Genomic DNA, 26,161 nt, shown 5'->3' on the forward strand with positions numbered 1-26,161 from the left:
CCTCCAAATTTATAATTTGAGAGTGATCATGTTGAATATCGTCAGTGAAGCAGTTAAAATTTAATCCATAGCTGCATAAAATTTCCCAAGGGGGTGACATATATGCAGAGAAGAGCAAAGACCCAAGAAAGGAGCCATGGGGTACTCCCACATTTCACATCTGCAGAGGCTTAATCCTTTGAAAAGATGCTGAGGAAGTTGAAGAAAGTCGATGGGTTTTCTTGCCCTCCACATCTGTCCAGTATCAGTGGACGTCCCAAACAATTTCTCAGCGCCCAGCAGCAGTACAGAAAGCCTGTAAAGAGTGTGTATAATGCTTCATTCTTGCCGTGTTTTCACCGAAATCTGATTACAGTATCACTGTTTCTGATCAGCTACAGTTTGTGCCCGTTGGAGGACACTCATCTACAAAACCGAAGAAGTAAAACGCAGCACAAATCACACGAGCCAAAGCTTTTTCCGAGTTATTACACCCCGAACTAGACATCCTGGAGGATTTGGATGTGAGTGATATTCAGTGGGAAGCCTTTTGTCTCTTGATGGCCTTTAGCTGCCGCTGGCTATACAAGCAGCTCCGGTTCTCTCTCCCTGCCACCCGGCTCCAGCGCTCTTCTTTATGACTAACTCATTACAGCAGCATCAAAGTTTAATGACAAAATAGCCCAGTGCTCATGAAACCTCTCACTGGCCTCTCAGGGGCTGCTTTGTTTAAATTAACATTATTATGAGACAGGAAGGAATAAGGGTGCAGCCTGCTGCTGATGTCATAGAGATATGATAAAGGGTATATTGCGTGATGTGCTCGGTTGTGATGGAAATAGTTACATCTTGTGAGGGGAACAACAAGGCAGAGAAATAATTACCAGAAGAAATGGAAGCATCCCCTGAGGCCGAGATTACACCGGTGAGCATCACTCTTAATTAGGTAGATCTTTAGTTAATGCTTTACCCCGTCCCCAGCTGCACCTTCTTTCTCGTCACATCTCTCTATTCCCACCCCTCACAGTAAACACCGTTCCCCTCTCCCGTCCTCCTCGCACCGAGTACAAACAGCAATTTTGAGGCACTCGGAGAGCACTCGAACATGAATGTGTGATGCTACATATCAATTTATTTCTGAGATGGACTCGACCCCGGAGGGCACGTTGTTGAGAAATAAGAGAGGAATGGTAGCAGGCCGGTGTGTGAGATGTAAGCAGAATTTCCTGGGATGAGACAACTGGGGCAAAAGTGATTTTTTCTTTTTTACCTTTGAACTGCACATCAGAACAAACTAACACTGTGAATATAATCTCCATTTAGCTGCGGCCTTTTCTGCCTCACAGCAAATCTCATCTGACTAATGGGAAAAGACTTTTCATCCCAGTCAAATGGGAATTTACGTCATGTTGTTGTGCTGTAAATGATGCCCTCCTTTCTAGTTGTCTGACCTGCTCTGCATTTCTCTTTGCAGCTCTCGCAAGCAACAGCTGCTCTAATTTCAAATCAAGTCTATTACTACATCATATATAATGTCTAATTTAGCTTTATAGACTCGCATTAACAGCAGATCTTGACCCAGCCCAGGCTGTCTACAAGGACGAGCAAAACAAACAAACAAAAAAGAGGCAGACGACGATGCAATGTGACAGCGTAATAAGAGAGGGATGTGTGTTTGTCACATCTGTCTTACTATGAGCGCTCGCTCGTGTTATTATGAACTTTGAGGTGCATTGCTGAGTGGTGAGTCACAGTGATTGCTTCAGCATACAGACCCACCTCCCCACTTCTCTCCCCACAGTGTGTCAGCTAACTTGCTCCACCTACTGGTCAGAAGTTTAACTGACTGTGCAAATAGAGAAATGTAAAGCAAAGATGTACGGTTACGGTGTTTTATATAAATAATGCCTCACATAACAATTCCAAAGGTCAGTTTTGGGGCCCAAAAGCCTTTATTGTATTATTGAGATCTGTGAAATATCCAAAATATTGCTAATATTAATAATAATTATCTACTATTTACAGACGATACAAATATTTTTTGTTCTGGGTGTGATTTAAAGGCAGTTACAGACAGTATATATTTAAAATGGTCAAATTTAAGAGATGTCTGATAGAAATAAATTATCTTAGAATTGGAATAAAACTAAATTTATGGTTTTCTGTAATCAAAGAAAGGATGATCTTTTTTTAACAGGTCAGCTTTAGATATACAGGAAGTTGGGGGGACGGGAGTCGGGGGATGTTATGCAGCAAAGGACTGCTTATCAGATCACATGTGTTGAAATTTAAAGATTTAGTCAATTTAAAAACATTATTAGTCAGGTGTAAAGGCAGAAATAGACTGTGTGTTGTTTATAGGATCATAGAAGGAAATTTAATGAATGTGCTCACGACATTTAAGCAATTGTGCATTTCAGTATATGAGTAAAAACTGTGGAAATCTTTGGACAGTGATTTAAGATGTTGCTCAAATGTTATTAAAAAGAAAGAAACTGTATGTAGCATTTATTGTTGAATCATGAATGTGTGGGGAAAAAGGTCATCCATATTTATGTTACACTATTATCAAGAGAGGCCATATAAGATTTTTCTTCTTCCTGCTCCTCCTCTTTTCGGTCGTGGAAAGTGTGTAAGTAGTTTGTGTTGTAGTGTACGATCTGTTTTTGTAAAACAGGTGCTGTAAAACACAGAGAAATTAGTGAAATACACAAAATTAAACTAAACTAAACATAGAATGAAAACTTGGACATATCAGACGGTTTTAGGTATAAATCAAAATATAAATCAAGATCAAAATCTCAGCTCTAATCTCTTAAGAGGGTTGTCAGTAGTTATAAGACATTCTTGTGCTAGATTGCTCCAGAATGAAAGTAACATACCAATAAAAACAATAGAGTGAAATATTAAATATAAAGTGTAAAGGCAAAGAAACTGTGCCTAATAAAATAACAATAGTTAAGTTTACTAAGTTAAGTAAAAAATTTAACTACAATAGAAAAAGTAGTATTGGCAATGGCATTAAGAATAATACTGGCAGTGATATTGAGAAGTAATAAAAAGTTATATTACACCAGATAATGAATGTAAAAATGCATATGATATTAAACATTATATTGTACATCATAATAATAATGAAAAGTAATACTGCACTTTATGATGAACATAATATTACCCATGATATTGAAAAGTAATATTGTGCATAATAATGGTATCAGTGTCTGATGTTTCAGCTTTCTGTCTTGCAGACGGTGTGTTGAATTAAAGTAGAATAGAGGTTGCTGTATAAAAGACTCGATGCCTCTTTAATCACAAGATGGTGCTGTTGATTCAAAAGAAAACGCAATCTCTGCCGTGATTAAAGCATGACTGAATTTGGGTGATGACAGAGGGGTTTGTCACCTGTAATCTCATTTTTCTGTGTCTCTCTCTGTTCCCTGTCAGGCGTCCCTTTTTAATGTCGCTGTCATCTTTCCATCAGATGACCCGTGCGATCTGAAAGCAGAGTGCAGCCCCACCATGGACAACGAGATCACGGCGAAGGAGAGAGGCGTCCTGGAGGAGAACAACGAGAAGGAGGAGATGGACCAGGAGAGAGCTCAGGAGGACGAGGGGGAAGAGAAGAAGCTGAAGGAGGAGGAGGGCGAGGGGGAGGAGAAGAGGAAGAAGGAGCAGGAGGAGCCGCTGACGGAGGAGCAGGAGCTGGAGGAGCTGAGGGCCCAGGTGCTGCAGCTGCTGCTGGAGCTGGAAGACGCCAGAGAGACGTCCAATAAACACCAGGAGAGCTTCCACGAGCTGCAAGGTGAGACTTCCAGCAGCCCCGGATGTGACTGTCACTTCTTATAGTGTTGATTCATTATTTAAAACCTTGAATCATTAATCTTCCTCTATCAATCTTTTATTCATTGTTTACTGACAGCTATCTGACCTGAAATCAAGAGTGATGAAAATGACTACATTACAAACATCCTCCACATACCAACAAGCCTGTCATCCTGGACACATTTAGAGGCATTTAAAGGGAAACTCCGCCATTTGTCTTATTCTCAGCATTTTTGTCTCTTAGGTCATGACAATATTTCACTCATCATCTAAAGAGATTTGTGAAATTTAGACTTTGGCAAAAATGACAACGATTGGGACAAGGAGCCAAAGAAGCTACACACTCTTAGAAATATGGGCTCCAACAGGGTTCTTCCTGAAGGCCTGAAGTTCCACCTGCAACCAGTTGCTTCTAAGGAACCTTTTTTTCTGAAGAAAGGGTTCCATTAAGAACCTTTTTCATCCAAAAGAGGGTTCTTTGGATTAAGAGATGAAGGGCTGTTGAAAGAACTGAAGAACTCTTTCATCAAGAGTTTGTCAAGGATTCTTTATACCATACTATAAAAGGGTTCTCAGTAGAACCCTCTGGGTGGGTTCTAGATAAAACTTTCCACCAAACTTGCAACAAGCAACTTATTTTGAACCCTTCTTGTGTTATCAGTCCAACTAAAAGTAAACCCCTGGAAATCCTTGCTACTGCAGAGCAGCTGTGGTGCAATTAAAAAATCTCTTTTAATCATATAGGTGCAGTGGCTGCCAGAGAAATTCAATGCAATCTGCACAGTGATACTTAACTAACTTATCCTCGTCATCCCAGGTGGGATGCATGGCTGCAAAAATCTTCAGTGCAGTGAAATTGTTGCAGTTTCTGTACCATACGCTTTATTTACAGGGTGCTGCAAGCCTTACGCTAAACCATCGATGGTTTCTGGCCTCTGGAGTTTTTTTTTTTTTTTATTTAACAGTCGTCTCCCATGGTCTACTGTCCCCTAGGGTCACAGTCTCACAGTACAAAGACCAGACAGGTTTTGGATTGCATACAAGCTGCCGCGGCACATAAGGTCCGACCAACTGCTGTGTAACGAAAGCCATAGAGTGCAGGTTGGGTTTTAGCATATCGTACCTGCAGCATGAGGCAGAACCTGCACGGTGTGTAGCTTTACTTCTGCAATTACTTCATTAAATTGTGCAGACATAACCATCTTCTGGTGCCATCAGAAATGTCAGCTCTGCAAGCCCCACCCCCCCAAAATCCCCATACTTTTGGAAAGTACTTCCTCCTGAGCAGGGACTTTTTAGCTGATAAAATAATGTCCTCAGAACTTAATTTAGACCGTGGTCCCTGTGGTGGAAACTCTGTAAATTCCTCCAAAGGTTCCTCGTCCCTGGGGAAAGTTACTGCAGTGAAAATGTGGCTTAACTTGACACTGTCTCCATTTTCAATCTTTGTATAAACACTGGCAGTTTGTGCAGTGGGCCTCACTTCACTACAACTGATCAGCATCATTTTTGCATTTGCGTTTCTTGAGTCCAGGTGTCCTAAATCTCTACACTGGAGATGGTGAGTAAAATCTATCTAGACCTAAAAAAAAAGTGGACAAATTGTGAGAATAAGATCCAGATGGACACATAACTGAGTTTTTCTTTAATCGCAAGAGAATTATCAACGAGCAAAACAAGTTTAAATAGTGAGAATGCAATTTAACACTGACATTTATGGCCCATCTGCCATCTGGAGTCTTCTGTATCAACTTCATTTACGTTCTAAGATGTCAAAGGAATGGTTTCCTCAACCTTAACTATTATAAAATTAACATTTCACTCCGTATCTCAGTGATTGTTTACATTTTCTCACTTCCTTAAACACACAACCACTAAAGAAAAACCTGTCCTTTACCTGGACATCTTAACTTTCCACCCGAGACGTCCTGTTCATCAGAATCTAGTTGGACACGTAGAAGCGTAAATGTTTATATGCGGTCACTGACACGGTCTGTTCCTCATAACCGCTAAATGGAGCATCACATCATACCTTAGAAATGATGAGCTTAACGTTCAGGGACACCAGCAGTGAGTAAGGCCTTGGGTATGGGGCCGCTGTGTGCTCAGTGTATGTGTATGTGTGTATGAGTGTGTGTCACGCTAAAAGACATGGCGTGGTGAGCTCAGTTGTTTGTCTGGCAGCGGTACAGGCATTCCTCAGACAACTGCGTGAGGGAAGCTTCCAGACTGGCTGTCCTAGTCCACATCGAGAAATCACTGTTGGTCAAGTCCCAGTGGGAACGGTCAGCTGTTCAGGCTGCCGGCAGCTGTTGGTGGGGTGGACGTGGTGGGGGTCCTGAGTGTGCATGGTCAAAGGATGATGTAAGGTGAAGTGGAGGTACAGATCAGGGGTATCTATGACTACAGATGATTAGTAAAAGCTGCCAATCATCCTGCACTCACAAATTATATATTAAAGAACACAAGGGATGGCAGGTGTGTGACTAAAAGTTCTGAACCAGTTGGAAAAATCTGCATAATGTAACATGAAGTATATCAGTTTTACAGTCTGTTTACTTCCTGTTAACGCTAAGTTAAAGTAACATTACCTTCGCCTACAAACTCTGTGATATTTCATCCTGAAGTTATTTACTCTTCACTGTTAGCTTGGTACATATTGTTAATTGCATTTCCCGTCCATTTTGTACACAGGGGTTTTGAGAATTTTGAGAATCATCTCAGTGTCTTAGGTAACTGTTTGCAACGTTAGCTAACTAGCGTTGTCATCTTCATTTACACACAACAGAAACAAGTTAAACTTACCAAAACCGTCTTGACTCTTGATATTTTCATATCTAGCGTGGTAAATTAAGGGTTTATTTTGACCAATCCAGAGTTAGTGGTTAGAGTGGTGGAAACGAGAACCAAAACAGTTTTGGCAAGTTTCATTTTGTTTCTGTCGCGTGTGAATGAAATCGCTAACGTTGCTAACGGTTATCTAAGACATGCACTGAGGCAATTAATCTTTAAAACACTAGACACAAAAAAGGAACAGTAAATACAGTTATTATTAATAATATGTACCAAGTTAACAAACTTGAGGATCAAAAAGTTTGTCTGGACAGTCCTCATGAAAATTGTTCATAGTTCATAGTCATGCTAGTAGCTCTATGAGGCTGCACTTGTCACCAAGCTAACATGATCACAGTGCTAACATGTTGATGTTAGATGTTAGCATATTAGCATACCAATAGTTGCTAATTAGCACTAAACACAAAGTGCAGCTGAGGCTGATGATTTGAACTAATGCTGATGGTTTTTGTATTGTATTTAACAGAGACAGACAGAGACACAAGAAGTGCTTGTGTAATTCAGACATGTCTCAAGGTTGACCAGCTTATCAAGTTGTCATCTTTCTATTGGCCTGCTGAAGTGACATTTACCTCTTATCTCTGTGCCCACTCCCCACTCCTCCCCTCTCCTCCACACTCCACTCCTCTCCTCACCTCTCCACCAGGTCTGTTGGAGGATGAGCGTCTGGCCAGTGCCCATCAGGCTGAAGCCTTCACACGTCAGATTCAGAATCTACAAGGTATCGACATAATAAAACACTCAGCCAAGAAGTTCTGTTCTTTGATAAACCCAGAAAATAACCAATGCATTTATTTTCATTTAATTATTTGATTATTCTTGAGTTATATTGTCCCATTAGCTCTCTACTGAATAGTCTCAGACAGACGGTGTTATATAATTAGCACAGCACAGGTTTTGTAGAAGCAGCAGGACTACTGGTGCAGGACGCTAAGCAATGTTATTTTTAGAATATGATCACCGTATTACTGTGCTGTCAAGCAGCCTTTTCTGATGGGAAACTGCAGTTTTATAAGCCAAATATTGCTCTCTCCGAAGCCACCAGACTCCTTTGGCAAAATCAGTAATTTTACTTTGCAGAACACAGGAGTTGCTCGTCTTCTGTTGCCTCGATCTGTTAGTTTTTTGTGTTATTGTCTGACTTCAGTGTTTTAAAATATTAGTTTGGAGTTTGGTGGTAGACCTGCAGCTCCTGTTTTTCAGCAAAGTAAAATTACTGATTTCGCCAATGGAGTTTGGCTGGTTTGGAGAGATCAATATTTGGCTTATGTAACAGCAGTTTTCTGTTGGAAAGGGCTGTCTGGCAGCAAGGTAAAGTGGTGAAAATATTCTAAATATAGCATGCACTTAAACTGATATTGATTTTTTTAGATTGCTAAAATCCATTTTGTTGCTGAGCCTGTCCACAGCTGGATAAGTACCTCATACAACCCCCTTCAAAGACCCTGAAGTGTTGCTTGCATTCATTGTGACATGTCCTTATTATTTTTTTAATGAACATTTTGGTATATATTACAGTACCAGTAAGAAGTTTGGACACACTTTTCTCATTCAGTGTTTTTTTCTTTATTTTAATGGTTCAGATTATACCGACAGTGTGCAAAGCTGTCATCAAAGCAAAAGGTGGCCACTCAAACTCAAAATCAAAGAGCAAAAACCCTTTGCACACTTGTAGATCGACAAAAAAAAAGCAGAGTCTCATGCAGTCTTCTGCACTTGCAATCAAAGATTTAATAATGTGACATTATTAAGTCTTATATAGCAGATGCAGAAGACAGTGTATGAGTATGTGTATTTTAAGAGTCTAAAATATAAAACATATTATGCATTGTTTTCACTTTTTTTGCTTAAGACATAATTCCACATTTCATTGTTTTGATGTCTCCAAAAAAACACTGAATGAGAAAATGTGTTCAAACTTTAGACTGGTACTGTATATAAATATATAATTAAAAAACTCACACACAGACACATTTATTCTTAAAATAGACTAAATGTGCTCAGTCATGAAGGGTGAATAAAACACACCAACACAGTACAACTCATCCAAAAAAAAAATCAAGAAGTCATAATGACTGAAGGACTGATGAATAAAGGAGAAAAAGAGAAAAGATACAAAGGAGGAAGAAAAAACTATACATTACAGTAAAATGTTTGTTTCCGAGCCCAATCCTTTCACAAAAAGAGAGACAGAAGAAAAAGAAAAAAAAGGAGGAGAACATTCTTTGTAAAGCTGCTAGATATTTGTTGAATGCCAAACTATTTCATGATGCATCTGCGTTAGTTTGAGAATTATGTCTAAATGTTTCTACTGGTTTTATTGCCATTTCCGTGCATTAATGCTCTTGTTGTGAGAGGCGGAGAGATGGAGGTGGAGATTTTCCTTTCCTGAAAATACTAAACTAATAATCTGAATCTGACCCTGAAAAAAAAAACAGTCTGTTACCCTCAGTTACATCAGCTGCTCTTTCAAACAGTACCCACACATACAGAACAATTGTGCACACACACAAACACACACACAGACAGAAGCGCGTGCACATGCAAGAACACACCACCCACACACACAAACACACACTGTTACAAAACTCCAGGTAAGGTTCATATACAAACACACACATATGCACCCATCCTGACATTGCAGTCTAACCCACACACCCCCCATAACCTCCTCCTCCTCCTCGTCTCCCCACAGCACAGCTGCGTTCTGTGCAGGAGGAGATGGACAGCCTGGAGGAGGAGAAGGAGAGCGAGCTGGCCGAGGCCCAGGAGGAGCTGCGCGTGGCTCAGGAGGAGGTGCTCCTGCTCCAGCAGGCGGCGGAGGAGGCGGCGGCGGAGAGGGAGAACGACATCGCCTCTCTGCAGGAGGAGCTGTGTCGCCGGCGGGCCGAGCTGCAGCGCCTCAGCGAGGAGACGCAGGAGTACGAGCTGGAGATCACCACGCTGAGAGCCGAGATCAGCATGAAGAGCCAGCGCAGGGAGGCCGAGAGGAGAGAGGGTGAGGGTCGAGGAGGAAGAACATGAAGAAGACAGAAGGGTGGAGGAGGTTTCAGCGCTTCTCCTCCCTTACAACTTTGTTTTACTTGCAGTACATCAAAGTGAAAACACAATAAATCTTTGTTTTACACCTCATCTTAACACCATCACACTAAAAACACAAACCCACTGTCTCTGCTGGGACTGAGGATTTAATCCAACTTGCACAAATAGCCCATGATCAGTGTTTGTATGAAAACAAAGCATGATGTTATGGATGTTCTTATTTCATGCTCACATCATGTTCACATCCCACAGTCAAGCACATAAATCATTTGTGGGGTTTAATGAATATTACAGATTACAAATGTGACTGCTGAGTGTTGCGAGGGGAGTGGTGTGTGTGTGTGTGTGTGAGTGTGTGTGCAGATGTGTGTCTGCATTTAGGATACCAGGGACATGAAGTCATGAGTAGGAGGGACGCACACTTCTAACACATGATGTCATCGCTCTGCAGCTGAGGCTGGGGTGGGACCAAGGGAGGAGGGTTCATTTTATTTCATTGTTCTGCTCTTTCATGGACACATTAACCAAAATGTGTTTTATATTCAAGTACAATCTAACTCACAGTTGGCATTTGTTTTAAAGGAGCAGGTTGACATTTAGGTTCCTTGACGGTAGAGGTTTCACAGACTGGTCAACTAGTTGACGCTAGTGCCTCGCTGTTGGCTGATCTTTCATCTGCAGTTTTAGCAGCATTCAAGGTAATTAGAGGAGGAAAAACTCTTTTCCTGTAAGAAAGCAGTTCCAGTGTCTTCAGCTCTGGCACGTTTGCTGGGGTTATAGTCCAATCAGATTGCGGTTTATTTTGTTAACAGCTCAGAGCCAATTGAGGACCTACTCCCAAGACAGTCCCACCAAACCCTTTACAAGGGTAGACATTTATGAAGAAAAATAAGAATTGAGAAACAGTCTCGGCTACTTTTTGGGAGTAGTCGATGACTCCCAAAGTGCATTGGTTGTGAATGCCCTATTTGACCGTGTGTTGGGGGGTTGTGCTTGATTATTTCTTCACCCAGGACCAGTAACTTCCTGGAGTCTCTGGTGGTTGCCTGGCAACTGAACCCATCCAAGAAAAAGTCCAGCCCCTCACCCTATGTAAAACTGCTAATTGTCATTTTTATACTTTGTGTTTTCCCCATTTCCTGACTTCATGCTAAGCTAATCGGCTGATGGCTGTAGCTTTGCATCATTGACTCTATTAAAATGGATGATGCATCTCTACTTCCTGCCACTGTGCAAAATATCCCGGTACGAGCGCTGCCATCTTGCGCTGACGGGCTCAGCTGTAATGAAACTGAACAGTACGTTGGTGTGATAAGAACTACCCAAAATGTTGGAAACTGTCTCTGGGAAAATTTGTCCCCAGCTGCTAACATGGAGCAGGCAGGGTTTATGACCTATACTGCAGCTGTCATGTTATCCATCTTTGTTTATGTCAATGCTTCATATTTATACAGATGTGAGACTGGTGTCAAGCGTCTCATCTAACACCTGGCAACAAAGGAAATAAGCATATTTCATAAAATGTCTACTATTCCTTTAATATATTCTATACACGTTGCAATGATGTTGAAGCCTCAAGCAGTAAGATATATGCTACGCTCTACTTCCTGCGTCCTCTTAATGTCTTCATCTCCGACCTTCCTTGTTCTGTCAGGTGACGTGGACCTGCTGAAGGAGGAGTGCCGTATGCTGAAGGAGGAGTGTCAGACCCTGAAGGAGGACAACAGACGTCTCTCTGAGCGGCTGCAGCTGCTGCAGAGACAGAGGACATGGTGAGAGGTCGATGGCTGCTCATTCATCAGCTGTGCTTAACTGGATCAGCTGGAGGGGAGACCCTCTGGAATACTACCCCCCTTGTCACTCGCCGTTCTCGTCATGTCCCGTTTAGAAATGACCGGCCACCTGTTTAATATAACTGTAATATCATAGGAGGGATTGCATAAGCGCTGAAACCGTTAGTTCATTAATTGATTGGCGGAATAATCAGCAAATTTGAGATTGAGAGTTCATTCCTGACCTTGATAATAATCACCAGACAAGATCTATTCAGTAGCTGCTCTGAAATGCATCTGAAATGAACATATCACACAGTCTACCTCAGCAGATGGAGAACTGGGCACGCTCCATCTGCTGAGGAAGATCTTGTGATGCATCAGAAGCAAAAGCAAACTTTATTTATAGCGCTACTCGAAACAGAAATTGCACAGTGTTTTACAAGAAGAGGAAGAAGCAGGGAGACTTAAGAGACAAAGGAGAAACAGAGAAAATAATGCACAAAGTACTGCTTGTAAAATCCAGAAAACACCAAATAAAACAAATGAGGTTTTTTATTATTACATTTTTAGTGTATTAAATAGGTAATAAGCAACATACACAAACAAATGCCCAACAATTAACTCCCAGCCCTCGTTAGCTGCATGGTATTATTTGCATATCAACAGTCGTATACGATGTAAAAATGAAATAGATGAAAAAAACTCTAAAATTGAAGGCAACTTATGTCAATAGATGTATGAGTTTTGAGTTCAACTCAAAGTTTTAAGGTTTGAAAAAAGTTTTACCAATTAATAATGTTATGTGGAGATAATTTACTTTTCTTTCTTGAATAAACTTTTGCATTCCTGCTTCTGAAGATCTATATGTTATATCCAACAGAGACTGTAGGCAGTGATTCAGGGAAAGCGAACGAAGAGGCTTTCATATGAAGAGGTTATCATTCAGCTTAGGATAATGGCTCTTTAATATCAAGTAGGTCAGATAAGGTTGTAGATATCATAAAACAACTGAGTCTATAAGTTGTTGTTTTTTTGTGCACTGAGACCTTGTCATTTCAGAGTCGATAAGTAACATCAGCATGATGACTAGAATGGCTCTTAATGGACCCTGTGATTGAATTGTTTTTCCAACAACAATACAATTTAAAAACAGTATGAATCAAATTTAATTTATCAAGCAAAAATGACAAATACATTCTCTAGTTCCAGCTTCTTAAACGTGATTGCTACCTTTGTCTGTTTTTCATATTTTTTGAATGTAATTTAAAACATTGGGTTTTTGATTTGGACTGTTGGTCAGACAGAACAAGCAATCGAGAAACTTTAATGGGGTCTTTTTCTTTTCCTCTGACATTTTATAGACGAAACAATTATCTGATAATAATAACAAAAAAAAAAAAAAAGTGATTTGTCAAAAATGAAAGTAATCCTTGGATGCAGTCCTATTTCAAGGCTGGTTAGATACATGTGGTGGCATGTCTATAGCAGAAGCACAAATAATGAAAAGAACAGTTATCAGACTTTGTGTACAACATAATGAAATCTCTGTGTACTGAATGTGACAACACAATGCTAACTAGTTCTCAGATTATGATGGGGTGAATATAATGTCATTATTCGAAAGAGAAAAAAGCTTTGAAAGGTTGAATCGAAGGCTTATATAATGTATTGATAGGTTGCAAAAAATTGAAATCCCTGCAACATTATTTGTATTTTAGTTTAATTATGTTTAGCTCTCTTTTAACAGTGTTTCTCCAACATGGTTTCAAATTTGTCACCTTAAGTTTTGATCTGAAAACTTGTGCGCATATGTATGGAAAAAGTTTTGAAAGGTTGAAACTTGAATTTCAAAGCAATTGCATCTGGAAAACAAAATAATACACTGGGAGAACAGTGACAAATTAGAAACTCTGAAAATGTGTTGGAGAGACACTGTATAGAGAGCTGCAGTAAGAAAAACTTAATGGGACAGTTCACCTCAAAATCAAAAATACATATAATTCTTCTGGCCTGTCGTGCTAATTATCCATTTTGATTTTTTTTTTTTGTGTGTGTGTGTGAGCTGCAGAGTTCTGCAGATATGAAAAGTATTTCTGTCTGATATAATGGAACTAAATGGCTGCTTAATGGAGCCATTTGGAGATGTCTCCCTGCTCCAACACACCTGACTCAAATGATCAGCTCGTCATCAAGCCTCTGCAGAAGCCTGATAACAACCTGGTCATTTGAATCAGGTGTGTTGGAGCAAAGAAACATCTAAAACACGCAGGGCAGTGTGCCTTGAGGACCAGGGTTGGGAAACACTGGCTTAATGCGCCAAAAACAAACATTTGAAAAATAATATTCAAGATATTCCACACTGCTGTGAGCAGTTTCATGTATCTATTTTGGTTTGAACTGTCCCTTTAAATACAAAATAATGTTTCTGTTTTTTTTTCAGCCTAACAAAACATGATACAAGCCTTCAAAATTACTTTTCAATCTTGCAAAACCTTTCTTATTAGATTTCAACCTTTCAAAGCCTTTTTCTGTTTCGAATAATGGCATATTCATCCTGTAGATTATCACATAAAACACCATTAGCAACCATTTCCTGCCTTTGATCACAGAAGTTGTTACCCCATTTGGAGCCCATTTATGAGCTTTCAGACATTTTCAGCTGAAACTGAAAGTAAACTGTATTTTTCACCATTTTTTTCCCCCTGTCGTGCAGCTCCAGTGTCTACCTGTCACTGAAGGAGGAGGACGCAGGAGAGGGCACAGAGGGGAAGGAGATGGAGACCGGCTCCGACGAGGTCATGACAGAGAGCTACATGACCATGGCCCAGTCTGAGAACTGTCGCCTGGTGGACGCTTCCATCCAGAAAAATATTTCATTCGATGGGAAGCCCATGACAACGACCGGCTGGAACGGAGGCATCGGGGAGATCTTCTCCCTGAGGGACCAGCTCAAACAGGCAGAGGAGAAGGCGTCACAGGTTCAGAGAGAGGTATGATGCCTTTAAGCAATGCCTCGGGGGTTATAAGCATGAATAAAACATAGACAGATTTGGGTCAGGCATTATGAGCAAATTCTTTTGATTTCAGGTACAATGTTTTCAGTCAAATACACTAAAAAATACAGATACATTGGTGTAAATAAATGCACTGCTGCAAAGAGAAGACAGATAATTTGTTGTCTCTGTGTCCTCAGTGTGACGGTCTGAAGATGGAGCTGCAGGAGCTGCAGGTACTGTATGACAGCAGTCAGAGGGAGAGAGCAGAGCTGGAGGAGGAGCTGCAGCGCTGCAAGGCAGAGCTGGAGAAGCTGTCAGGGGGGGCTCAGGTGAGGGACAGACATGAATAACACAGTAGCATACAGTTGATACCAGAATCAGGGAAACTGATTTAAATGTTATGCAACTTAAAGGGATAGTTTGGATTTTTTGTGAGACTGTATGAGATTCCATAGTCGGTGTATTACTGGTGTGGGAAGCTAAGCAGTGTACTGCTTTGGACAGGAGCAAAATGTATTTTAGGCACCTAAAAAAACACACCTAAAAAAAACACACATCAGTTTAAGTGTATGCTCCTTTTCCAATATTTTCACCGGTTTATTTTGCTGTGGAACAGCTTTTTTTCCTGCTGTTATAGAAGCCAAATACCCTCACAGAACACAGGAGTTGCTGTTTTACTGCCTTGATCACTTAGTCTGTTTGTGTTATTGTGTGATGCCGGTGTAGTGATGCACTGAAGTCACACAAAAACACAAACAAACTAACTGATCAAGGCAGCTTTAGATCAGCCAGTAAAATTACTGTTTTTACCAAAGGAGTCTGGTGGCTTTGGAGAGAGTGATATTTGGTTTATGTATCTGCAATTTTCCATCGGAAAAGGCTGTCTGATGGCGAGGTAAAGTGGTGAAAATATCCTAAATGGTAGATGGGTAGCGCTTTATTTATCCCTGTGGGGAAATTTCAGTCTTGCAGCAGCAGAGACATAAAGGGTTAGGGGGAAAAAAAGAACATACTAGGCAATAGATGATAAAAGAATAAAGATACTAACTATAATAATATTAATTCAAGAACAGGGTACATCAGTATAAGCATAAAAAGTAAAAAAAAAAAAGAAGTGTAGAACAGTGAGAACAATGTGATAGACTTTACAATAAAATCAAAGATCAATAAAATGTGTGACGGTACCAAAATATATAAAAGGATTCCAAACAAAGTCCAGAGGTACAGTTCTTGTTATAAAATGTGAAATGTATAGAAAGCAGTGCAAAACAGCATGCACAGGTTTGGTCATATTTTTCAGGTAGTTAAAATACTCTGCTGCTGAAGCTGTCCACAGCAGTACATTGTTTAGCTTCCAGCATCAGTGCCCTGCTGTTTCTTCAACCTGGAGACATGCCGACTGCCATCTACTGTCAGTAATACACTAACAGTGGATCGATACCTCAAACGACCTTCCTTAAAAAATGCCTGAACTATTCCTTCAAATGATAATTTGTAGGACATATAAATTGTCTGTTTAGTTTTGCATTCTTTACCTCAGCTTCTATAGAGCCGGTTGTGTTGGATCTCAATTCGTCCATTTTCAAATTAACGTGAATTTATTCTAGAATAATTTTAAGAATTTCCAGCCATGATTTCTACATGATTAAAGAAAAATAACTCTTTTTCTTTGCACCCACGCTGTCAACTAACACCTAACACACTTCACGTCACACCTACTGCACCCTGTGTCTGTTGAGCCCACTTTTTATGTGTCTCATACTGTAGCAATATCTGTTGTGATATGAACTGACCTGGCCTGTCAGCACATATCAGTATTTATTGTGTGCTTTGGGCTGGGGAACCTTTCCCCCCACTGTGTCTGTGTTCTAACTCCTCTGTGACGGCAGTGCTTTAATACTGTTGTTGGACAAAAACACAAAATCTGCAAAAAAAAAAAAGGCATTCAGGCTTCAAGCGAAGTATGAAAAAGTAATTAAAGGACCTTTGTTGGATTTTTGGATGTTTTTTTTCTTGTTTTAAGACTCATTTCTATTCGTTTTAATAAGTTTGAGAGTCAACTTGCAGTGAAATGAAACAGAATTTGAAACAATAGGCAGAATTCCCTGTTTCACTTTATCACAGCTACATTACTGTTGCGTTTCTGTTTTCAAGTGCTCATGGGACATGGTCATGGCAGTGTTACGACCTATGCGCCAAATTTATTGTCATTTCCATTACATCTTTCTTTGCTTATTGTTTGTCCTCCAGATTTAACTTTTTGATAACACCCTTTGTGAACGCAGCACAGTGTGGCACTTGAATGCATCATCCTGGGGACAACATGTGGTTTCAGCTGCTCAGTATTCTGCAAGTTGATTTTCATTGAAAGGAAATGTGCATCCAAAATCTCCAACGACAAACATACAAAATACATGAAATTAAATAAAAACTATGCCGTATTTTGGAAATTGGCTGGAAGCATTGACGGTATAAAGATGGACGACACAGCTCCACTTTCTGTGGGGAGAAGTTAGCGTTCAAGGCTTTCTGCCAGAAAGGTTAGGTTTAGGGGAAAAAAATAAAGGCAGCAAGTTTTTTGCCTGAAAGAGCTTTCTGACATAAAAACATGGCTAACTTCTCCACTTCCTCAAACTGTACAAACATGAAAAGAAAATATCTGCTCAGCTGTCAATCATGACATGAAACTCCCTTTTATAGTGTGAAATAACAAATTAAAACAAACTTAACAGGAAAATAAACAATTAAACAAAAAAATAAGCAATTAAACAGAAAATTTCTATTGAAAATTTGTTAAAACCTACGGTCACCAGTGAAAAAACATTCAAATTTAGACCATATTTCACCACGATTTGCAGCAGTCCTCTACAAAGTGTAAAAAATCAATTATCATCACGTTGGAGATGAATTAAGAAACTGCATTGAAATAATTTTTCTGACACGGAGGTAAATCCCTGTGCATCAACGTGATAAAACCACCTAAAATGACAGAAACCATCGTGGGAAACATGAGGTGTATTCAGATTTTTTTTTTTTAGTTTGGCTCACGTCCACTCTGCTGACATTGAGGGAGTGGGCTTTATGACGTATACTGCAACCAGCCACCAGGCGGCGATCAAGATGTTTCACTTTTGGGGAGCTGTCATGTCGTCCATCTTTACATATGTCAGTGATTGGAAGTCATTTGCATTTGCACTTTCACTCATACAGTCCTTTATGTCTTCTGCATTTGACAAACAGGACTAAAACTGTGTGTTTTGTCTACAACAGCCGTGATGAGATGTCTCTGCGTTGTGTCAAACTGTCTACCCGTGCCTGTCTCTGATGCTGTCCTTGTTCTCTGAATGTCCATGACCTCTCAGCCTGTATTCTAACAAATTTAGCCAAAAACACAAAAAAACAAGTGAACCATAAAATGAGGATAGAGAGACAAAAATACCACCATGTATGTCTTTCTTTTATTTGTCACCATAACATCACACGCGGCCAATAAATGCCACACAGGACTGCTCACACATACTCGCATTGAGTTGATGTGTATGTCACCATGAAGTTATGCATTGTTTGTTTAACGTGAAATGTAAATCACTCCATCACAACCCTCCCCCTTTATTTCACGGCCATAGACCATGTCACACTTTTAATTTAGTGATGTGTAGTAGTGCTCCATTCCTGCTGTTGTGGTCACACCGTTTTTATCCGTGTTTTTATTATTTTTGATTCTTCAGCCCATCCGTCCGTTCATCCCCTTCATCGCCATGGTCCTTGTGTTTGTTTTTGTTCCCTCCTCAGAGATTCATCCATCCGTCTGAGCACCCTGTTCTCTCCATCCCCTTCATAGGAATGATTGTAATAGTGGCTGTGGTCTGGTGCTGGTTGTCGGAGCTGGCGTCCCAGAGGGCAAGGTAATGGGAGGAGCTTATCTCTACCTGATGTGTAGTGCTTCGTACGGTTCTTACACGCAGATTAAAGAGCCAGTTCACCCAAATAACATAAAAAAAAAACATAGATTCTCTCTAGCTGTGCAGATGGTTTCGGTGTTATTTGCTCAGGTTTTGAGATGTTTGTCTTACCTGTGTACAGGAGGTAGAAAGAATTTTGTTCCTGTTTACTCGGGATAATTCAAAACAACTGCTGACACACACTGTCAACACTTTTCAGAGGGAGTATGTCAGAAATACTACAGAAGCAAGTAGTTCAGTGACAACTTTAGACTCTAGTCTAGTGCATATTCTAGTGAATTCTAGTGGGTCTTCAACAGGGGGTCTGTGTCACTGCAAGGGTCCAGATGAATGATTCATTTTCTGAAAGTTTTTTTTTTTTTCAAGAGGATCTGAAAGTACTCAATGCGAGATATCTGCTACCGCCTCAAGCCGTTAATATAAACCCTACGACCCGACCCGAACATGTGATTACATACATAGACACATGCAGAGTCACTCATTTGTGCTCTCAACTGGTGCAGTGCCTGTGGGCCTGCAGCTGTCGATGTGTTTCCATAGTGACGGCGAGCTTTACTTATGGCTATCAAAAGCTAATATATCGTGAAACATTTTACCATCAGCAAAGCCTGTGACAGTATTAGTCTCATGTATCTGAGTGCACCGAAATCCTCCCATACGTCCGACTTGGCCTTCAACAATGTATCCTCCACTGGATATTTTTGCCTTTATGTCATTAGTTTAAGCTATCAGCTCGCTGTCAGATCAGATAGTGACATCCCACTGTTTGTAGCTGTTGTGTCAAAGGCTTTCACAATAAGATCCTGCAGGCTGGTTAGGCTTGATATTACTGTATTAGCAGATATAAATGTCAAAAATATTACCCCGTCATTTTCATTCCTTTTTTTTTGTAAAGTGCGACATAAAGGTAGACATAATGGACATACAGCACAAAAAAGGCACAGTGTTAATGTTTTTAAAATAATATTATATTGCCAGAATGATTATTATAATAATCTTTTTCATTTCTAATTTCCTCAGGGGAAAAAAGCATATTGTTGCATTGTATGTGTTATGCAATTTGTTCATTTTTACCCTCGACTGCACTCATGAATTTATCTGAATATAATACTCGTGGGTACCTGAACTTGTGCAGGACTCTAGCAGAAGGTCCCTGCTCTGTCTCTCTATCAGCTAAGAGGTCCATGGACTGAAAACCACCGAAGACCTTTGTGCTAGTAGATTATCCAGAGTAATCAGGACACTGTTTCCTTTTTTGTTTGAGTGGAGGCAGAAATATCTCAAACTTGGGCATTGCATCTGCGTTGTTCAATAGTGGAAGCGGTTAAGAGAGAAGATATGTTTTTGTGTTGTTTGGGTGAAGTGATCCTTTAATATAAATCATTGCTCGAGATTCATTTAGAGTGCTTGTTGTTATGGGAGGGTCTAAACTCACTGGGAAAATCTTAAGTGAATGAAAGTAGATCAAGCGGACATGGGGCGGGTGGGCAGTTTGGCAAAGTTTTTCAATTATTTATTTATTTTTTTTCAATTTTTTCAATTCAACAATGAAGGAAATGTTTGTTTGCTTTCTTGTCAAGAGTTAAACAAGCGGACTGACACCGCGCTCATTTCTGCGAGGAGACGGTTAGCTTAGCTTAGCATAAAGACGAGAAACAATAGGAAACAGCCAGCCTGGCTCTGCCCAAAACTGAAGAACATTCCTACCAACACATCTGAAGCTCAGTAATTAACACATTGCATCTTGTTTGTTCAATCTAGACACAAAAAGAAATGAAGAAATAGCAATGCATGGGCTTTGTGGGAGTTAAAAGCTGTACTAGCTAATTGTCGGCCAAGCGCTGTAACTTCTCTGTTGTCACCACAACAGCAGAAAGCATGTAAGTGTTGGGCGGACAGATAAACAAAGACCTAGTAACAGCATGTCACAACCCTAAAACCACAATGTGTTGTTTTTATATTTCTATTTGTGCACAGAGTAAACAAACAAGTTGCAGCATGTTCAATAGTGAACTTTGGATGTGCTTGTTTTGAATTTTGGACAGAGCTAGGCTAGCTTTCCACTTGCTTAGTTTGCATGCTAAGCTAAGCTAATCGCCCCCTGGCTCCAGCTCCACGCTAAACGTGCAGGTATCTCTGTAAGAAAGCAAATAAGAGTGTTTCCCAAACGGTTTCATCTATGGCTGATGGAAAGCCTCGACCGAGACTTAACACCGCTCTTTTCCTGTCTTCCCTCAGGGGAGTGAGGTAGGTTGGAACTCCATTTTGACTATCACTGCAGCCACAGCAGTGCTGCTGATGATGACTAGCTTGTTGAGAGCTCTCGTCCGATGTTGACTGGATGGGCAACAACTGCACAGGGACAGACGTCTGCTTCAGACCAGCCCTCGTTCTCTCCTGCCACGTCTATAGACCGACCCGGAGTTCTCTAAATGTGATAGAGCTGACGACTGACTGCGTAGTGAAAAAAAAAAAAAAAAAAAAAGTTTGGAAATATTTGGTCTCTAATGAGAAGGTACGACATCGACACACAGATTGAGAATAATGCGCCCAGTCTCAAAGACGGTTTTGATGAAGAGTTGACGAGCAGAGAGCCCACGCGAGGACATGATCTCACTCCACTAAATGTTTGCTAGTGCTGTGTCACTCCTCCTCTGTGTCCGTGTTCTTTTTCTCTCCTTTAGCTACAATGTGATAAAATGAAGGTTTTGATTCTAAATGTGCACCAACTGGGTTTCAGTTTATTTAACCATTATTTATTTATTTGTTTGTTCGTTTGTTTAAATATTGTTCATAGCTGTCTCTGATAATAATGACGAACGTGGAGTCTGGACATATTTAATGCACTGAAATCCCTGAAATGTACATGTGCCCTTAGAAATAATCGGAAAGTTCACCGTTAATTATATTCATCATTGCTCCGCCCCCATATACAAGCTGCAATAAAAGCTGCAAAACCATACTTGCCAACCTTCCCAGTTTTCCTGTTTTTCATAGTTCCCACCTTTCCCCCCAGGGTCACAATCCTCCCGATTTATGACAAATTTTCCCTCCTTTTTTTCCCTCCTTATTCCAGGGAGAATAAAATTGCACTCTGTTCTGAGTGTTCTAAGTAACCTTATCATAAAGACTCTATTTTACAAAATTCTAACAAAATAGACTTTATTTGTAAATGAATTGTGCCTGAAGGGTATCCCACAAGCAGGCAATCTTTTTTGATCTCAAACTCAGTCAAAGCAGTGAGCTAGTACTGGTGGAGCTCAAGAGAAGCTACAGTGATTGGTCAGATTTGCAGAAAAGTTGTGGCGATTGGACAAAATTGTCAGGTCAAGCAGAATTCATTGTAGCTTCCCTGAGGAACCGAACAATAAGCTTCACCAGATGTCAGAATTATAATCTAGTCTCCAAATTTAAAGTCACCAGGATGCAGAAAACAGAGTCTGTGAAAGGCAAATTTTTCTGGAGGAGGATCCCGAGACTTAGGCTGCATGATATGGTAAAAAAAAAATCATATTGCAATTATTTTAACAGATATTGTGATTATCATGTCACACAGTTAGTGGCAGTGATCATTTTTGCATCAGAAGTTTAATTTTCACTAAAAGAAAACACTTAAAATCATAATGATGTGAAGTCTGTACCAAGACAAGATTATCAGGCCAGTGCATATCTGCTTCATTATAATGCTGCCTTGTCACACATTTTTCCTTTATGTGACTTGGATCTTGCACTTGGCCGTAGTGCAGTTTTGATAACATTTCTATTATTTTTGCAGCCATACCCCAGAATCCTCCCTATTTTTTGAGGTCTCACGGTTGGCAAGTATGTGCAAAGCTGATTTAAAATGTGCAAAAATCTCCATGAATTAATGCCAGCCTACCGTTACATCTATCCTGCCACTGTATCTCTGCCCCAGTATCAAACCGACTGATATTTTATGACATGGAGAACAGGTATGGCTAACTAAGCACCTGTCAATGTAAGCTCAGTGCATATGGCTGATGCATGTGGCAGAACCAGCTCCTCTTCACAGCGATTTTCAGTTACGTGCTTTGCTCCAGGCTCTGTCGCTTCCACCTGCCTCAAAACGACTGTCTTGCATCTGAAACCAGACAACTCCCACCTTCCCCTTTAATTATCGGTTAAGCAAGATGCCTGAAAGCCAGTTTGCAGTTTTGCTTCATCTTACCTGCTCACAGGTCACTGTGACAAACTGAAATCCCACATCCACAGCTGCACAGTTACACTTATAATAGTGTTTGTTACGTGCAAGTTTAGGAGCATATTAAGCTATATTATTATGTTTTATACAATATTTTAACTCAGCTTTGATTTAAAAGTGGAGATGGATTTGAATAGCTTGGCTTTCCAGATTTATGGGATCGCAGGCCACGTGATCCGGTCACACCTAAGATTAAACCACTGATGTGACCGAACTGACAAAATCAGGGTTAGTTGTGAAAAACTGATCTGGTTCCAAATCCTGTAAATAGAAAGGTGTCAGGAAAATGTAGTCTGCTCAAGCATCAATTCAAATAAATATATGTATATGTGGAAGGACTCCGATTATTGTTTACATCTGTGAAATGTTTTTATTTTTTGTGAAAATATTTTAAAACTGAAAAAGCATGCTAGAAAACATACAGAAGCACAATATATAATTTATGTTCTGTTACTTTGTATTTCATGTAAATAGATGTGACATACAGTACTATGGGAGAGATCTTTCTTAAATCCATTTGTACTAGCTTTGTAGAAAGTTTATTCTATTTTGAAAGAGCATCGTATATTTGATAGCCAAAAATATAATGCTGTCCAAATGTTTATTTATGGTGACGTTACTCAGCACATTCATATTCAGTACCTCTTTGTTCAAAGGTGGTGTAGTCATTGCATGCATTTAGATTGCATTTGACATTAGTTGCCAGACAGAGCAATACGACTCCTGTTTTTTCCAGTTTGCTGAAATTCAGAAATGTATTGAAATCTTTTTCTGAAGCACTTGTTATTAAACAGAACCTTGATAAGCAATGCCTGACCGATGTTATTTCTGCATATGAACACACACTACGGTAATAATGTGCCACTGGACTGCAAATGTTGTCACTGTCTATTTTAAAAAATTGATCAGTTTGCAAGAGAAATTACATTCCCATTGCTTCCAATGGTACATAATGAATGTTGTCTGATAGAGAACATTATTTTTCATTAATTTTTGACTTAATTTCATCAACTTTAGTTCCACAAGCTTCTATATTGCTCTGTGTTTCTCAGCTTGTTGCTTTACATATTGATAGCGTCGTTGTTTTCAATATAGTCGTGGCTATTTTGTTACCTGGAGGTCTATTTTGTACTGTAAATGACTTGAGAAAATAAATATACCCACCCCACATGATGTCTGAGAGTTGTCTTTTCTTGGTCGGTGGCCTCACTGGCGACCGCAGGGTCTCAGGGTTTAAAAGTGTCGTAGAAGAATCCCATTCATGAAATCACCAGCAGTAAACCTGAGTGGGGACCATCTCTCTGCTTGGCCTCGCATTACATACACGGGTTGTAGGGATATTAATAACCTTCACTCCAGAGACGTGACATTAGCTCACAGACACGTATTCTTTACAGATGGCAGGAACTGGTGTGTCAACGTTGTTGATGAGGGTCTCTGAACTACACTCATTACTGCGTTGACACGACTCATGGTTTACTGAGTTTAGGTGTTCCTAATGATCTAAAAGTAGCCGGGATGTGCAGACGTAGTCATGTGGTACAGTTAGCGTAAACCCTCACTGAACAGCCGTGTGCCGCTCGAGGTCCAGCTTTAATTAGTTTCCCGATTCTGCAAATATCCCCAACATATTCTAACATCAGGTTTCTGTCTCAGTCCGTGTCAGATTTGTGTTTAAAAGAGTCCTAACGCTCATGATGTCAGATCCAGATCACCCATGAAACCTCATCAGCTGGGTCCTGGCCTCCGGCCTATCTGTCCAACAAATTCAACCCAAATCCCTGCTTAAATATTTAATATGTTCGACTGACAGACTAACCGGGAAAAAGCTAATTAAAAAAGGTGGGAAGCTGAGCGTCAGAGCAGCCATGGGCAGTGTCTCAGGATATAATGTCAGGTGAACAGTGTCCAGGTCAACAGATCTCTGTGTTTTTTTATTGAGTTAATATGTGGCGTTATGTATCAAAGTATTAAAAATCACAAAATGAAAAGTTTAACTTTTGTTTAATACATGAGTTTTTGTTTCAGGAAAAAATAATATTATGATTTAGAAAGATATTTCATGCAGATGTGATGGATTTTGTGAATTTTAAATTTTCTAAGCATTTATTTACAAGTATAAGTTGAGGTTTTTGTATTGTTCCTTGAGTATTTTCATATTATGCTTCCTTACAAATATTGAATGTTTTACTCCACTGCATTTACATGACCACAGCAGCGGTTCCCAAACAGTGTGGCACGATACACTGATGTGCCATGAGGGAAGTCCAGGTGTGCTGTGGGATTTTGTGACAATCATGAATTATTACTAAAATACACAACTACACAAAAAGTTATCAATGAATATTTAATTTTCCATATCAGGACTTGAGTGCATTCATTTTCCAATACAGAGGCAAATTCTATACTCTCATGCAGCTGCGGGATGGTGGGAATTATTGTTGTGTCATCGTCCTTTCAGTTTCACCACCTCATTTTTAATATTGTGACCTGGTTTAAAAAGGTGTGTTGCTACTTTGATGTAATTTTACAGAAGTTCAAATGAGTTCTTAAATTATTTTGTTAATAAATATTTTATGAGTGATCTATTTTTTTTCCTGTCAAATTTTATTTGGCATTAATAAATAAAAAAAATAAACATTTACAGAGTGATAACTTGTTATAGAGACAGGTTTGTTTTGGGCACGAAAATTTAAAAAACACTGGACTATAGTAAACAACAACAGAAAAAAAAGGTTTTAGATGCAAAACTTATGATAAAGTATACAAAAAGTAAATAAAGTGGTAAAATTTAGATCGACTTTGGTTGGCTACAACATAAAATGCAGCATACACAGCAACATGTCAGTAATAAACAACACAGACACTGACAAACATCAAAAGTATAAGGACTTGTCGTACTTTTACTTTTGATTCTTCAAATAGATTTTGCTGGTTGAATCTCTCTACTACTATGTTTTACCTTGATAGTTTCACTTTACTGAAAGATGTAGATACTCCTTCCACTCCTGTTAAAACATGAGATTAGAATAGAAGAGAATTTTATGGAGATTAATGATATTTACAGTGGTATAATTGAATTATTTCCACCCCTGTGTCACGACACCACGGAATGATTTCTATTTAGAAACACCGGTATTTATAGTTTAATTCCTTACTTTTATTTTCAGATGTTATTGTAGAATATTCTGGCTCATGGTTCTAGTCTGTGATTCATATGCGGAATTGTTTTAAATAGAAATGGGTAAAAGAACAAACAGAAAATCTTTAGAGTATCTCATTACTTGGTGGTGGGAGATCAACATGGGGACCCCTGGCCGTCTGTGGACTGAGAATCCTGAGAATGCCTTCTGCGTGTGTCACACAGTTATTATTACCTCCCACTACTTCATCAAGCATGGTGCTGGCATCTGGTGTCACTGCCATGTCACTGACTGCTGAGTCACAACACCCTGACGGTCCAGGAACCTGCAGAAAACACGTTTTTTATTGGAACTGACTCATTTTGTA

The 26,161-nt window shown here is 39.7% G+C and overlaps 1 protein-coding gene across 6 annotated transcripts in view; it reads left to right on the forward strand.

Annotated features, from left to right (window-relative positions):
- LOC146316892 (uncharacterized) overlaps positions 1–21,040 on the forward strand; it is a 30,108-nt gene extending 9,068 nt beyond the window's left edge. For 3 of the 6 annotated variants that reach the window (XM_084734075.1, XM_084734074.1, XM_084734076.1), the window contains 8 exons: positions 3,424–3,781; positions 7,301–7,375; positions 9,350–9,652; positions 11,351–11,468; positions 14,185–14,461; positions 14,665–14,796; positions 18,260–18,372; positions 20,668–21,040. In XM_084734075.1, coding sequence (XP_084590201.1) covers positions 3,424–3,781; positions 7,301–7,375; positions 9,350–9,652; positions 11,351–11,468; positions 14,185–14,461; positions 14,665–14,796; positions 18,260–18,372; positions 20,668–20,680 — 1,389 coding nt within the window. In that variant the 3' untranslated portion in view covers positions 20,681–21,040. The remainder of the gene's footprint in view (positions 1–3,423; positions 3,782–7,300; positions 7,376–9,349; positions 9,653–11,350; positions 11,469–14,184; positions 14,462–14,664; positions 14,797–18,259; positions 18,373–20,667) is intronic. The other 3 variants (XM_084734077.1, XM_084734078.1, XR_014771749.1) reach the window with 2 other exon arrangements.
- The last annotated feature ends 5,121 nt before the right edge of the window (positions 21,041–26,161 follow it).

The sequence above is a fragment of the Lutjanus erythropterus genome, chromosome 13 (assembly GCF_056507025.1).
Source record: "Lutjanus erythropterus isolate fLutEry1 chromosome 13, fLutEry1.hap2, whole genome shotgun sequence".
Classification (NCBI taxonomy): domain Eukaryota; kingdom Metazoa; phylum Chordata; class Actinopteri; order Lutjaniformes; family Lutjanidae; genus Lutjanus; species Lutjanus erythropterus.